Source organism: Nothoprocta perdicaria, unplaced genomic scaffold (genome assembly GCF_003342845.1).
Source record: "Nothoprocta perdicaria isolate Ctin4 unplaced genomic scaffold, notPer1 scaffold_0, whole genome shotgun sequence".
Lineage (NCBI taxonomy): Eukaryota > Metazoa > Chordata > Aves > Tinamiformes > Tinamidae > Nothoprocta > Nothoprocta perdicaria.
The window spans coordinates 8,419,125-8,435,150 of NW_020454092.1; the positions used below are offsets into that span (position 1 = coordinate 8,419,125).

General features: G+C 42.1%; 1 protein-coding gene across 1 annotated transcript in view; it reads left to right on the plus strand.

Moving 5' to 3' along the window:
• The first annotated feature begins 299 nt into the window (after positions 1-299).
• Positions 300-16,026, plus strand: part of EPB41L5 (erythrocyte membrane protein band 4.1 like 5) — a 51,522-nt gene continuing 35,795 nt past the window's right edge. Inside the window, exons 1-6 of the mRNA XM_026053983.1 lie at positions 300-479; positions 7,015-7,119; positions 12,346-12,388; positions 13,470-13,548; positions 15,417-15,461; positions 15,696-15,748. Of these exons, the coding sequence (XP_025909768.1) occupies positions 300-479; positions 7,015-7,119; positions 12,346-12,388; positions 13,470-13,548; positions 15,417-15,461; positions 15,696-15,748 (505 nt within the window). The remainder of the gene's footprint in view (positions 480-7,014; positions 7,120-12,345; positions 12,389-13,469; positions 13,549-15,416; positions 15,462-15,695; positions 15,749-16,026) is intronic.

The following is a 16,026-nucleotide window of genomic DNA, read 5'->3' on the forward strand; positions in this document are numbered from 1 at the left end:
CGGGGCGGGGGGAGCCCCGGGGCCGCGCGGGGGTAAACAAGCGCTTCGAGTTAGCGAAGGGCTGCTGCGAACCGCGGGGCGTCTCGGTAGTCGCGAGGTAACCGACTGCTTTTTCCTTAAAAAAATACTTTCAGGTTTTCCCCGCTTCGCTCCAGCGGTTGCCTGAGACTGGGAAGCATTTTCCCCAAGACGCCAGAAGAGAGATGCTCGACTCCAGCTCGCAGAGCCCGCGTTGCGGTCTGAGACGCTAGCTGCCGCTTCGCGAGGGTTCCCGTTCCCGCTCCCGCCGCGCCGCCAGGATGCTGAGCTTCTTCCGCCGCACGCTGGGCCGCCGCTCCATGCGCAGGCAGGCGGAGCGCGAGCGCCTGCGGGAGGCGCAGCGAGCCGCCACGCACATCCCCGCCGCGGGCGACGCCAGGGCCGTCATCACGTGCCGCGTGGCGCTGCTCGACGGCACCGACGTCAGCGTGGAGCTGCCGGTAGGGGCGCCGCCTCGGCCCGGGGGGCGCGGGCCACGGAGCGGCCGAGGCGGCCGCGTGTCGGGGCCGCGCTGCGGCGCCGGAAGGGGCCCTTGGTGCCCGTGCCGCGTTGGGCGCGGGTGGACGGGCTGCCCCGTGTCCCCGCGCGCTGCGGGTGGATTCTTAGGCCAGCGTGAGGCAGAAGAGTTTTGCCCCTTTCTCCCCAAAGCAGACGGTGTTGCACGGATGACCTCATAGCAGTGTTCCCTCGGGAGAGACGTATTAGCCACCGTTTTACCTTTCCACAAGCCCTGTAGTGCACTCACATCTCTCTCCTTCTCCTTATTTACACCCCTATTTGGCCCTTTCACCAGTAGCACTAGGTGCTGCAGCCCCATTCTCCACATCCCCGTGTTGCTCTGAGCTCAGCTTAGCTAAGCTGTGGGTCAGCGAGGCCTTTGGAATTTCAGCTTTAATAACAATTACACTGACCTTGGAGCCACTGCTAGGAGGAGCCTGCAGAGCAGCCCTTCTTGGAAGAACCTTTCTTATTGTCCCTCTCTCATTTTAAGCATCATTTAAGGGCGTTTATAACCTTAGGCAGTCTGAGGAAAACCCGTTTTGTGAGAGCATTGAACAGTGTGGATGTAGCGGGTGGAAAAATCTCTTGTAGCAACTCGAACACCTGTAATGTTGAGCTTAAGAAACAGTTTGGTGTCTTGACTCGTAAAATAACTATGCAAACAAGTATTAATTAGTAGATATCTGTAAAGCTTGAACATACATATCCACTGCAGCCTGGGACCTCCAGTGCTTGGTTTGAGAGCAGGACTGCCCACAGATGCTTCATAGCAAGAGCAGCAACTAAAAAGTACTTGGGTTTAAACTGGTATCTCCATGCAACGAGAGCAGTAATGTTTGGAGCTGGAGTTGGCTGCGCACGCAAATTCCTGGTGCCTGTAACAACATTTCTGAGACTTTGAGGAGCATAACCTGAACCTGAGGAGGTGTCACGAGCTGCCATCAGGGCTAGAAAACTCGGGCCAGGGTGCAGCCCTTTTCTTTTCAAAGGAAACTGAGGCTTGTTTTGCTCTCTTGCCTTTGTTGTTGTTACCTTTTTTTTCTTTCCCTCTCTTTACAAAGAGCCCATACAAAGCCTGACAAATACAAAGTAACAGTAAGCAGATACACTGAATCTACATAGTTAGGTGCGGTAATTGCCATGCATTGTTAGAGGCTGACACATACCAGTCCCTTGGTGATTAAAATACAATGACTTAAAAGCAGAGCACAGGTTTCATTTCAGAATGCGCAGTGTGTTTGTTCTTGTCTGTCTCTACTTATGTCATTCCTAATTATACTTGGGAGGTGTTAATTTAAAAAAAAGGCACAAAATCTCGGGGCAAAAACATTGCTTTATTGTTTTCTTAAAAACATCTTTGGTTTCAAATATTCTCCTGTTATCTCCCAAGAGGTGCCTTCTCACTCAGCCGTGTCTCAGGTGGGCCAGGTCAGCTGGGCATAGTGCTGTTAGCTGTATAGGTTGTGTGAAATCACATTTTTTTAAAAAAAGACAAGAATAGCAAATTTATTTTTTTTAAGCTAAATCATTAGTGAATTGAGGTTAGTTCAGCCAGAGAAAGAGTGGACCTGGCATGAGTAGGAGGGTGGAAATGACTGCCCTGCCCCTTTCACTCTGTAGCTACATAAATACTTCATACTGACATAACCTGGTGCTGCAACAGGAAAAAAAGATGTTGCTTTCATCACTGCCTTCGCTCTTGGCTCCACACCTCTTGGCAGAAGAAACATTTTTTGGCAGCCGTGCAGTAAACGAAGTCAAGAAAATGATAAGGCTGAAGATAACAGGTCTAGTTTTGCCGTGTGATTCCCAGCTGGAGCAGTTCTGCAGTCTGGTTCCCCATGTGCCTCCCTGCATGTGGTGGAGAAGCACTTACAAGCAGCACCAGGCTTGTGTTGGCTTCGAGTGCTGGTTAAGCTGCAGTCTTAGTGAGTTTACTGCTGAAAAAGCTGCAATCTGGAAATACAGTTGTTATTATTGACTAAATCAGGAATTGCTAAATTTCTGTTTAATTAAAAAAGGGAAAAAGGATAATATAAGGAACATTATTTTGCAAGGCAAGTATGTGTCAGAATTTTCTTATGCAGCAAAAAATGAAGTTTGAATTGCAAAAAAAAAATGAAGTTTGAATTGAATTAATCTTGGACAGCAAAACAGTGTGGTTGCTGGTGCTGTTTCCTAGTATCTTACATGCTTCAGTGCAGTGTGTACTCCAAAATTAGATGGGTGAGAGCGTAAGAATTCAGTTCTGCATACTTCCCATTCCCTGCATCCCTCATTTACTTTTCATCCTGTTCCCATGAGGAACCAAATCTCCCTATTCCCCTGCCCTCCCCACCCTCTCCAGACTTCGTAAAAGTCTGTGGACAGGCTGCAGAGGTGGAGACTCCATCCTGGTGCTCCTGCAGATCCCAGCTTCCAGTGCCCCCCTACTGCAACTGCCCAGCTGGAGACTCTCATTGATGCTCATGGGTCTTGAGGGAAGACAAATAGGGATTATAAAGACACAGAAACAGGGATTTTCCTTGAGGATTCTTTGTATCTATTTTTTTCAGCAGCTTATGAAAAAATTGTCGGCAAAAATGTGTGTGAAAATATCACAGCAAACTGTATTTTTAAATCCTGGAGGTTTCCAGGGGACTTTTAAATCAGGAAGGCTAAAAAAGTGAGTATTTGTAATAGAAGTAGTCAATTCTGTGTTATTTGCAGTGGAGATTGTGAAAGGGAAGGATGGTACAGATAAAAAGGAATACATAAATGATGGAGAATTAATTACGGGAGCATGTTTAGAGCATGGGCATTTTGGACCTTTTAAAAATTTGTAGCTAGATTTCTGTGGAGCTTTACAAGAGCAGCAGGGGTTCTTGTAGAAGCAGCACTGTTGCCTTGTGCAAGGAGAGGGTTTTTGTGCAGAGCTAGTCCTGTTTAACCTGCAATTCACCTAATCCTCTGGTGGATAATAGAGAGTTAATTGTATTCCAGCTTCTGCACAAGCAAACTGAATTTCAGTCAAAAACTGCCTTGTGGTAGGTCTTTGAAGTGAGAGGCACAAATTACAAGAACAAATGCTATTTGAAGCCTAGTAGCTTTTCAACTTATAGGAATGTTCCTTACAGATTTACGTATGAAGTTTAATATAGGAATTAGAGAATGAGATGGTTTTGTCTTCATTATAATGAAATGCTATTAAAACAGCAGTTTACATAATCGAGTACACAAGGTCTGCAAAATAGAACAAATTAGCTGAATGATTTACGGTAGTGGAGCTAAGCTTACAAAGTAGGATGAAAAGTGATTATGTTGAACAAAATCAACAGATCTATGTGGAATGTCCAAGCAGTCGCCAGCACCTCTTGTGAGCATTGATGGCTGTGGGTCTGCAGGGAGGTGATCTGCACTGGACCTGCAGCAGCATCAGAGGTGCCTTGCAATGCTTAGCTTACTCAAACATACACTTTTTTAAAAACTTATGAAATATCTGTGGCCACTTGCTGATTATTTGTACCCATGGTTTTAAATACAGAATATAATCTGTGGTACAGATGCTGGTTAAAAATCAAAACAAAAGATCAGCCAGGAATGCTAACAACATTAAAAATCACTCTGTGAGTCAAATGAGTAATTTGCTTAGGAGCATTCATGTCTGGCTTTTAAATTTTCAAAATGAATTTTTCCTGGCAAAAATAGTGAGGAAATAAACACGCTTATCCATACATGTTGTAAACCTGTAAAGTTTGGGGATGAAAACTTATTTCTTCATGGAGTCTTTATGTCTTCAAGTATATTTTAGTGAACTGAAGCTGGAATAAGCAACCCTAAGTGCAGCAGTTGGGGGCTACCCGACATGGACACTGTGGAGAGCTCTGCTGAACTGTGACTGTGAGTGGAGTGGTTAGTCATTCATTGATAACCATTAAGCATTGTGAAAATATCTGTCCTCCAAGAGTAACCTGAGCTCTGCTACAAGGAGAGAGAGAGGGGAAAAACCCTATGGTAGCAGCAGGATCAAAATGCCACTAAATCCTGTATTACCACTGGTGGCCTAGACTGGCTTCTTGAAGAGGTAGAAGGGAAGCTCTGCTGTGTTTACAAAGCAATGTGTTTTTAGGTGCCGTTTGTTAAATAAAAGGAGGAAGTGCTTCAGTAAACCACAGAGAATGAATTTGAGCTTCATGTCAAAGGGCATGTGAAACTTCTGCCACCTTGCACCCAATGCAGCCGTTGATGATTTAAGTGATACGCAAGCTGCTGCAGAGCGAATTCTGCCTTGGCACCCTTGGGCATTTCCCTGGGAAGCTCTGAAGCACCAGCAGCCCCCTGCACCTCCCCACAGCCCACCCAGGGCTGTTTGCCATGGACTTTCTCCAGCCCTCCTTATTCTTGGTCCATTTACTCTTTGCATCTATTGATGAACTACAAAAAAGAGGAATGCCTGAGATGTAGTAATCCATGTGCTTCCAGGCACACTGAAGCCAAGGGGGACTTTGAAGAACATCAAGTTGTTGCTGTGAGCAGTATATGCAGCAAGACTCACCTAAAGGGCTTCAGTGCCCTGCGGTTCCCTGTCCGCTCAAGGGTTATAAACCTTGGAATGTAGCTGGGATAACTGGCTAACTGTGTTTTAAAGAAATGACTTGCTGAGGACCAAGGAGAATCAAAGATGTTCTGATGACTAATGTGGAGATCTTCGTCTAGTTTTGGAGAAGCTGTAAAGCTTGGTGCAAAATGTAATGCTTTTTCCAGCTTTGCCATTCCAATTGCTGAACTGATTTCTGTTTGTTAGGTTATCTTATTGCTTGAGACGCAGAAAATATTGATGTCTTAAAATATCACCAGCTGAATGTTTTGCCTTTCCAGGAAAGAGGCCACTGACTCAGTGGAAGCAGTGGATTATGTGATTTGTATGTAGGTGATTTGCCTTAAGGCAGCTGCTTGGAGAGTCTTGATGGTATTTGATAGATCTGCTGCTGCCTAAAAAAGAAAAAAAAAATCAAATCAAATTTCCCCTACTTCCCACAATACTTTGGATTAAGTAACTGGCAGAAGTTGCCTGTGCAGAGTCACTTTACAGATTTTTCTAAGTTTTTGCTTAGTACTGTGATACATCATACTGAATTTAACTAAAGAGTAAGCCAATGACTGTGGTTGTAGAGTAAATGCTATTTGTAGATCCAAGTACCAGAAAGTGGCAAAAATCTGCAATGCTTTTTTTGCTTTGGTGCAACTCAATCATTGAATCGGATGATTGATTCAGAGAATAAGACTTCATGCTTAATCTCAGAAATTTATATATAAACAGTGTAAGTTTGGGTCAGTTATATGTATCTTGTGTTTCTCTATTCAGCTCAGTTTGAAATCCCTTTTTCCACATGGAGAAGCATGCTGAGAGTTGGGCTAAGTCATCTTTGTTCATAGCAGGCTGTAACGTATGCTTAGAAAGAAGTTAGTGTATTTCTCAACTTTTGTGTGTGTGTAATACCAAGACAAAAGGTTACAGACCGATAGTGTTATGGAAATAGGGAAATCTTTAAATTTCATGCAGAGTAGGTATGGATCCTGTATGGATTTCTTCCTGTTGCTAAGAATTATTTTTTAGTGCAGTGGCTTGTATAGAGGCCTACTATTTTTCCATATATTTTTATTTCTTTTAACTGTATTTGTGAGCTTTTCTTTCAGTGTATTACTACAAAGGAGTTCATAGTGGGGAAAAATATATGTTGTAGAGAAACTGCTTAGTGTATTATTTACATGCCTGTTTTGCAAAAAGATGTGTTTAATTTTTTAAATCGTTACTGTAGAGATGTTTACTTGGGGCTAGAGCTGCTTTTTCATAGATTATGTATTAGCAAACAGCACTTTTCTGCATTTACAAGTGAGTTATGTAAATGTATTATCTAAGTACTATTTATTAGAGTTCTTCGTCAGACTGTTTTCCATCAGTCATTAAAAGCACTCAGTAATGGAATGCTGTCTTCTAATTCAATGTACTTTTCTGTCTGCTTGACAACTGGTGAATTGGCTTGCTGTCAAGCAAACTTTCGTAAGCAATTTACTATATTTTCTGAAAAAAATCCAGTATATTAGACAGTATCAGTTGTGCTAGCTGCATTTCCAATTCTGTTGAGCATTAATTGATAAGGAAAAGCCTAGTAGGTAAAATGACAAAATAATGTTTTAACATTTTCAGTCTTGTGCAAGTCGTTAATCAGATTTTCTGGAAAGGGATATTTCCCATGTCATTTACCCATTTTAACCAAACAGTTGCTGCTTGTGGTGCATACATTGCTGTTTCAAACACAACAGCCCTCACAAATAACAGGAGAAAATGATCTCCATGTTGTATTTTATTTTTCAAATTCTTTTGGGAGCTTCCTTTGCTTTTGGAATTATAATATTAAGTATGCTCAGAAAAGAACATAGCTGCTACAATAAGCCTATCTGCTAAATAGTAAATCTTTTTTTTTGTATTTTCAGAAAAAAGCCAAAGGCCAGCTCCTGTTTGAACAGATCATGTATCATCTGGACCTCATAGAAAGTGACTACTTTGGATTAAGGTTTATGGATTCTGCACAGGTGGCGGTAAGTAACTTTTATTTTACTATTGCTGAAAGGAAGATAATATTGACAAACATGTTACGAGAATACTGCCCTTCTTGAATTCTTTCGTGCAGCAGCTCTGTGGCGTGTTAGTTTAATGAACCCTGCTCTGCAAACACGCTCTAACATATTACAGCAGCCTGCTGTCCCTTGCATTCACGTCTTTCACTTGTTATTCCTGTCAGAGCTTCTGTTTGCGTGGCCTTTCTTGCTGTGGCAGTGTGGAGAAGGTTGTGCTTTGTCAGTGCTAGTGCACATTCTCTTTAGCAACAGTCATCTTGTTGACATCTTCTGGGCAAAGATCTGAGCAAGAAAGGGGAGCATCTGATTTGCTCTAATCTGAAGCGACTTGGACCTGCAACTAGAAACTGTTGGGAGGATATAGGTGGATTTATAGGTACCATGGTTTGAGTAGAAAGTTCTTGTAATTTTGTTTGTAGAAATGTCTCTGCTTTTGAAAACCAAGCAGTGAATTATTGTTTTCATATGCAGTGGCACAGCTTTCTTTGGCTGCTCCTTATGGTTGAATACTTAATCCTGCCCACTATGCAAGATCCATGTCTTCTTCGCACTGTTAGTTTCTATTTTGTTTTGAAGTGGAATGTTGTGTTTAGTCTATGTATACATAAAAAAGAAAAAATTGAACGGGGAATAATTTCTGTCTTGGTCCTGCATTCCTGTAGCTTAAACCTGTATTTGCTTTTCCTAACTCTCTTAAGTAGAAAGACATCTGGGTATTTTCACTGTGCATGTCACACTTCTTTAGTTGTAGACCCAATTGTCTCTGTTTCAACTCCATTTCAGAATTATTTAGCGGTTAGAGTTGCACAGTAGAAGCAAGGACTGTTGCTGCTGAGGTGAAGTTCTCTGTTTAGCTGGTGATTGCAGAGAATGTTTTCTTCGGAGAAAATAATTTCAGTGTTCATCTGAAGCAAATGTCATGATTAGCAGGAGTAGCTACTGGTGAGCTGCAGCCCATGGCAGTGAAATTGTTCTTAAACCTTTTGTGTGGATGGAAAGATGGAAAGAGAAGGAGAGAGAGATGGAAAGAGAAGGTGAACACTTACTCTAGAAATATTAGTAATGTGCTACCAAAAAAAAAAGATTCAAGTTGACCTTAACAATGCATTTAAAAAAAAAACAAACTTTCAAAAAAAAGATTCAAGTTGACCTTAACAATGCATTTAAAAAAAAAAAAAACTTTCCATCTCCTTTGTTGTATTTATATTTAACACTAAGTTGTTGCATTGCCTGGGTCGTTGAATACAGTGGCCTATCAAATACCATGGTCTGTTTATACAAAGCAAGTCTGTTGTGTTAAGCATGTGYAAACTGGGATGCGCAGTTTGTCTTACCATGTTGGGAGGGTGGAAGGACTGAGATGCCTAAATGTTTCTGCCTGCYTGTAGGGGCTGCAAGATGTCACAGGTACAACTGTGAGGATGTGACCCTTTTCTTGTTGCTATCCTGCTGTCAAATAATGTTGGCCATTTGAAGTGGGGAAATACGTGTGCATCTTTGCTGTCTTAGCTGTGGTTCTTGGCTTGCTTTTGTCCAGCAAGCTGTTACTTGCAATCCAGACTTTTGAGTATGTGGTAGTGTATAACCTACCAGGTACAAGCAATTTCTAATTTAGTTGGTCACCTGTTCTTACTTGTGTGTGTGACTGAAAGGAGGCCAGCTACAGGTGACAGTCTGTTTAAAATAGGTATTAACAATGCACTCCGTATAACAAAGCAATCAGGTTTGTGTTTTGCAAGGGTGGTTCAACAGAACAGGCAGAAAAAATGGCTTTAAGAAATGAAGAACTGTGGTAAGGACAGCCTTTCTGGCAAAGTGAAGCTAGGAAATTCTTGTAGAAACCCAATCTGCAGCTGGAAACAAARGCACACGCTAAGCAACTTATTTGTCAAAGATTATTCAGGAGGTCTGTTAAATAAACAGCAGAAGAATCCAGTCCTGTAACGTGAATAAGTCTGGCTCAGGAGATAATTATTTCTGCTACCCACTTGAAATCCAAACATATTGTCTTAATAACCACTGAAGATTTAAAAAATAAAAAACCCTTTGCCCCAACTGTGCAATGCACAGTTAAATAAATAAAAAAAAATAAAAATAAAAAAAATAAAAAAAAAAAAACTGAAAGAATCTCACTTGCTTTAACTACAATCAGTTTTATATAAGTCCATTCTAAACAACTGGGCATACCTTTTCAATTGGGGGGGTCTGACTTTCTCTGATGTTGGGTTCCTTAAGTGATCGGTAGTTAGAGGGTTTGGGGTGTAGGTGCAATTGAGAAAACCCAGATAGTACAAACTCGTTCTGACATTTTGCTGTTTAGGATTCAAATACGGGGTTCTTCTAAGAAGATCTTGGAGCATTTTGGAGAGTGAACAAATTGTGATTTTCGTGCAACTTCTGTGTTTGGTTTTAGTCTGGTGGTTAAGAATGGGTTTTTGTAAGAGGCAGGAGGTGGTAAAGGAGGTTTTTGTAATATTGTCTACAGTGTGTCAGGCGTGATCTAAATCCTGCTGAAGCCCAGCACAGGCAGCTTCCAACCCGGCTGCCAAGGAGCAGTGCAGCGTGCCCGGCGGCAGCCAACGTGAACATTGGGAACTTGTCAGGCTGTTTAATTGCCACTTTCACAGTGCTGAAATAAGCTGTTTCCAATAAGGAGTGCTGAAAATTTGATAGTGACAGATTTCCAAATCRATTAATTTCTAATACAGTTTGTAGGCCTCAACTCCTAGATATTCCTAATGGAGCTGTAGAATACATTATTTTGTTATTCTAGCAATCATTCTGATCTACTGTACTGATCTACTGTTCTGACCTACTGTATTGATGCTTAATACTTAAAATGATTTGTATAGCTTTACACTAAGTATAAAACCCCTAATTCCACAAAGTATTTAAGCAGTTTTAGCCTCACCATGGTTATAAAAAAGCTGCCTTTACGCTACCTTTTTGCCATATAATGTTTTTTTCTGCAGAAGCGGTCTGATTTAGCAGGGCCCCCCAGCACTCTGCAATGCGCCGCTTTCCCTGCTCGTTGTTTAGCAAACCTTATCTGTGAATTTCCGCAGCGCAGTGTGTGTTGAACCAACTCTCATCAGAATGTAAACTCGAAAGATCTCTTTTGCCAGGTCCGCTCAAATTCCATTTTAATCACTTGGAATAGCTCTCCAGGTTCCCGACGCCCATGTGTGTCCGCACGTGCACTGTTAGTTCCTCCCTTCCCTCCGTTGCAAAGCCGCCCTTGGGGACGCGTGTGCAGCCCCTTACCCTCTGCACTGGGCTCCTGGAGGCCGGGCTGAGCRGTGCGGAGCGGAGCGCTGGCTGTGCCTGGCTCGGCTTTCCGGCCGCCTGCACCTGGAATGTGGAGGAGATGGGAGAAAAGAGCCTGGAGACGAAGCAGTCAGGCGGCCCTGAGGCCAATAAATGGCTCTCGYGTGTGGCCGGCCGGGCTCTCCTGTAGCCGCATCACCTGCAGCCTCTGCATGGAGAGTGTCTGTGCATTCATGGTAAAGGAGGAACATAAATAGGCCAAGTGAGTTTGTGGAATAACCTCTGTTTTTAAAGAGAAAAAAATTACTAAAATTCACCTCACTTAGTGTAAGAAAACGTTGCCATAAATATTTGCCTCTTTCCTGCTTCATTATAAAARATGAAACACATGAATTTCAAATAGCTTTAACTAGTACACATTCATAGTTGAGGAGAACAAACTTAACTGCGTGTGTGGCAACAGTGGAGGGTTCAGTTATTCTGATCTGCATCTCATTTATCAATCTCTGCATATCCTGGCAGTCTAACAGGTTGTCTCTGTGCATTCCCCGGAGAAGGCAGGGGTGCTCTGACAGCAGGAACGTGTTTGCACTTGGCATTGCAACCTGAAAATACTGGTTCTTTCTCATACCCCTGTTGTTTTCTGTCCTCTTTCGGACCCACTGCAAACTTCCCAGTGCATATTTTAACGAAAGGAGTGTTGCTAATTGCATAACTCAGTGTTAGCTGCAAGGTGACATTCGGAGGGAACCAAGGCGGGTGGCGTCGCTGGCCGTCGTGAGCCACCCGGGACACGCTGCACACGGGAGCTGGGTCAAGGCAATTAGGTTGAGTAAGGGGCCCTGTTTACTGCCCGACTGAGTCACSTCCTTTGGAGGAGGGAGCTGCCTGCACGTTCAGGGTGCTTTGAAGTGGCCCTCTGCCACTCGTTACTTGTGTGGTGGTTCCAGGCTCGTCTTTAACTTGTCATGTAAACACTTCTGTAGCGTAAGTACAGGCAGTTATTTTAGGCAGCACGGCATACACACGTGGAAGTTTCCCTCAACCTATCATCAGCCTGTTGCTAACGTGCATTTATATGTAGTACTAACAAAGCCATTTTCCTGGCTTCATGGAAATAGCTTTGATGTCCAGTATTTACYATGTAATTATCATTAGTAGATGAATATTCTGAATATTCAGAGTATTCAGTTCTCCCATGCGACAGTTGCTAGCACGGCAGCTCTGATGGGTGTTTTTTTGAGAGCTGGAAGAGCTGACGYCGTGCTCGGACATAGGGGCCGCTGGGCTGTGGCAGCTGGATGCTCTAGAGCAGGTGACTGGAAGGCAGCGAGATTCCCGGCTCCCYGCTCCCTGCACCCTGCCTGTGGGGGTGCAGCCGGGCTGGGCTGAGCGGCAGAAGGTCGACCTACRGTTTGTGACTGTCTCACTGTCACTGCCTGGCCTGCAAAAGGCCAGCTTGGGTTGTGTTTATTAGGACTGCATGAGATTCCCCATAATTAAAGTAGTTTGTCAGTGCATTTTTCTTTTTTTTTTTCCCAAGTGGATGGTCCTTTCTTTAACATTRGCTTTAAGGAATGGACTGTGTGAATGTTTCTGTTGTAGTTGTAGCAAACTAACGTTTTGCATTACAAATTTTGCATTTGAGTATCTTCTTCTAAGTATCAGGTTATTTGTATAATTATTCCTTCCTTCAAGGTAATTATCTGAGACCCATTATTGTACAAGTTAATCTGTATTTTTAGAATGAAGTACTTTGATAAGCACTAAGCCATGAATTGGGAAAAAAAATGGATTAGACATTGTTTTAATTGACTGCTTTGTAATCCAAGATGGTCTTCGCTAATGAGTAGTTATTTTTCCTCCTTTTCCTCTAAGATTGCTTTATTGATAATTCAATTAAAATGATTTATTTTTCAGCACTGGTTGGACAACACGAAAAGCATTAAAAAGCAAGTTAAAAGTAAGTACCCTTTCCATTTTCTTGGATGTTTAGATCTGTTAAATATTTAACATGTAGGAGGCACAGAGAGTTGAAACTCATGGGGAGAAGAGGCAGTGCTCTAAAAGGGATAATTAAGTGACAAAAAAGTGGCATGGTGCTGCTGGTGGTTTAAAAATCCCTTCCCTCTGTACAACTTCAGTCTAGTGTCCTTAATCAAATCCRTTAGAGGCTCGTTAATCATAGTTTAAGTGGAGCTAAAGATGCTTTGACTTTACAGATGGCTGAAGGAGCACTTGTGTCGCAGTCTCCGTGCTCTGCTGCCATGCAGGTGCCCTYGCCTGTTTGTGGTCGCTCTGCCAAGGCCTCACACGTGAGGGCTGCAGGGTCTGGTGTTCCCTTGCTGCCTCCTTGGCTCGTCCCCGACCCCGCCTGACTGCTCGTAGCAGTGTCCTCACTGTCCCTTGTGGGAGCCCTTAGGGATTTGTGCTCCGTATTAATAAAACAGAAGTTTCGGAAGCWCTGATGAGAGAGAAAAATCTCTCCTGTTTTATGCAAACATCACACAGAGCATGGTGTGTTTTTAAAGCTATTAATCCATCTATTTGCCCAATTAACCTTTTGCTTTCCAGAAAAGATGTAAGGTGTGYAAGGGTTTTAATTCCCCCTAAAATATGTCTCAAAGTGCATGGACGGAATGGGCCTCGTTTTCTCCCGTAGGTGTTTTTCCAAACTCTGGAAAGGCCTTATATAGACCAGCAGAGTACCTAGGGATTCGACTGAGCACAGAGCCAAGACCCACAGCTCTCTTGGTGATGGAGCCCTTAAATATAGGGATTAACCTAGGTTTATCTGTTCTTGGCAAGACAAATCAACTTAATGTGATATGACTCTTGGATTGACTTGTAACATATTAAACTGTCATGTGCCTGTATTTAAGAGTAGTTTCACCCTAATGTTTCCCATGTATTTCTCTGTCACAGAGGGGTTCTTGACTTAGTATCCAGTGGTATGACAGCTGATTGCAGTCATTTTTTGTGATGTGGTTCTGTGAAACAACAAACAATGCATCTCATCCATTGTCTTGCGTTCTGCTTTGCAGTCGGCCCACCGTACTGTCTGCATTTTCGTGTCAAGTTTTACTCATCGGAGCCCAACAATCTACGGGAAGAGCTWACACGGTGAGAGGGATTTGGGGAGATGCACACCCAAGGTCAGGGAAATGTTTAGGGGACATTTAATGAGTTCATTAGAGCTGCTTGCTTATTTGCATTAGATAACTGTAAATATATCTAATGGAACTCTCATGAAATAAATGGGACCTAATATTAAGAGGTCTATGTATTTATTATATTTTGAGGCACCGTTTTCCATTAGATGACTCTGGTAACTGATCTGAATCATTCATATGCAGTGGACAGAGGTTTTTAACTGAAGAGAAAAGCCATATCCCCCTCTTCTTGTATGTTTGTATGTTGTGATTAATTGAAACTATATGCAGTCAGCCTATCTCTTTATTCAGTAAAGTGTAGTTTTGTAATTTACGACTTTTCTTTGTCTAAAATGAATTCAGTTATGTCTCCTAACCTCTGTGATCTTTGCAAAATGTATGCAGAGGAAAAATATTCTACCACCATGTTGAGACATAAGTTGAGAGTGCTACATGTGTAGGGTGATATGAGTTGATCAGTAGTTCCTCTTGGATGAAGCATTGCACAAATCCGTGTATAAATCTGCATTTCTTGTTGGGCTGAGACATATTTGGTGCTCTTTGAAAGAGAACACAACTTATCTGTAAGCAGTATTAATCTTCTGCATAGGTAATTTTTCTTTGCATGGTTGTAATCACTAATGATGATAAAGAAAATGTTTGGAAGGAAAATAAATTTATTCTTTTTGACAACTGCAGACACTTCAGTTATCAAAACTGAAAACTTTTGATAGCTTCAGTTATCAAAACTAGTGCTTGCCCGGCATGTCAGCCTGTGGTCAGTGGCTGATACTTTGCACATCCCGAGGGCAGGTGACACTTGCTGAGCTCAGCTGCCACTGCCACTACAAAGGAATGACACAGAGCAGGTTAAAGTCCAGTAAAGCACTGTATTTGTGCAACATGGGGATGGAGCCCTGACTCAGAATCTGAAATACAGGTTTCACCACCAGGAAGATGAAGGCACTGTCCCCTTAACCGGTCCATATCAGGCTACTAACCAGTGTTGTAACTGGATCATGAAAGGTGGCTTAGAGCACCAGGAACATCTAGGTGCTCGTTTCCAGGATGTTTTGTTGGGTCAAAGGGGCACTAAACCAGTTTCAAAGCAGACATTGATTACGTATATTAATTGACATTGCAGTCTCTTCCCATTGGCAGAGTTGCTACTGGAATCCAGGATACCACCTCCTTTGGATGCGTCCAGAACTTGTTATATTACATATTTTATAGCCAGTTCCGAAAGTCAGGTCATCTCAAGGCAGAACATGTATGGATTTAGAGGGATAGTCACATCCCATAAGAGGAGCGGAGTGTGGTATTTAACTTGCAGCTTGTTTTGGACTCTTATTGTCAAAACAGAAAAAAAAACCTACCCCCCCCCCCCCAAAAAAAAAAAAAAAAAAATATATATATATATAATTTACCACTTTGATATTGAAATCCAAAGAGTTATGCAAGAACTTTCTCTTTCTCCAATAGAAAATACAAGTCTGTTCTGTGTGTGTCCAACTCGGATCGGATGGGAGAATGACAGAGATCTTTAGCATTTAGGTCTTCAGGTCTTATTTAGGTTTATTTCTTCCATTTAGCGCTGCAGTTTGAATTGTGGTAACTTAATGCTTTGAGTTTACTTCATTTCAAGTTTGTATAAGGTTGACTAACCCACTCGATAAAGCCTTGAAAGATCATTGGGCAGTTTTGTATTCTTGAAAACCTTTATAAAGACAAAAATCGTTTAGAGGTTTTGTTTTGGTTTTGGCCAGGCTCTGGCTTCTTTCTGTTTGCTGAGTGACACATTCGAACTATTGATCAGTGACTTCTCTATCTCATTTACAGGTATTTATTTGTTCTGCAGCTAAAACTGGATATTCTTAGTGGAAAGTAAGTATTRTTCATAATAGCATTAAATAGCTTTTTGGACAATTAGTGTGTTACAGTTTTAGAGGATTGCTTGAATAATGTAATACTTATCTCTTAATTTGCTGAAGAACTACTATTACTTTTTCACTTTCTCATCTCAATTATTTGTATTTTCTCACTGTTACGCATTTGAGTTTTGTCTTCTCAAGAGCCACTGTCAGCTAAGGTTTTAACAAGGCATTTCTCTTATGGCAGATTGGAATGTCCTTTTGACACAGCCGTCCAGTTGGCAGCTTATAACATGCAAGGTGAGTAGATAGCAGTGTGAAAGGATGAGGTTGGACATACAAAGTTTTGTAAATTTGAAGTTTTACAAACAAACACTCTCATTGAGAGCGTCATTACCTTTTTTAATCTGTCATTTTTGTATTCAGAAAAGATTTTCTGTCCAGATGTTAATGATGTACAGCGAAGCACAACTCCTCCTACCTGTAGTTTTGTTGATAGTTTATGTTGAAAARTACTTCATTTTTCACAGAGCAATAAGATTCTAAACACATTGCTTTGTGCTAAAACTTGCTTCCTC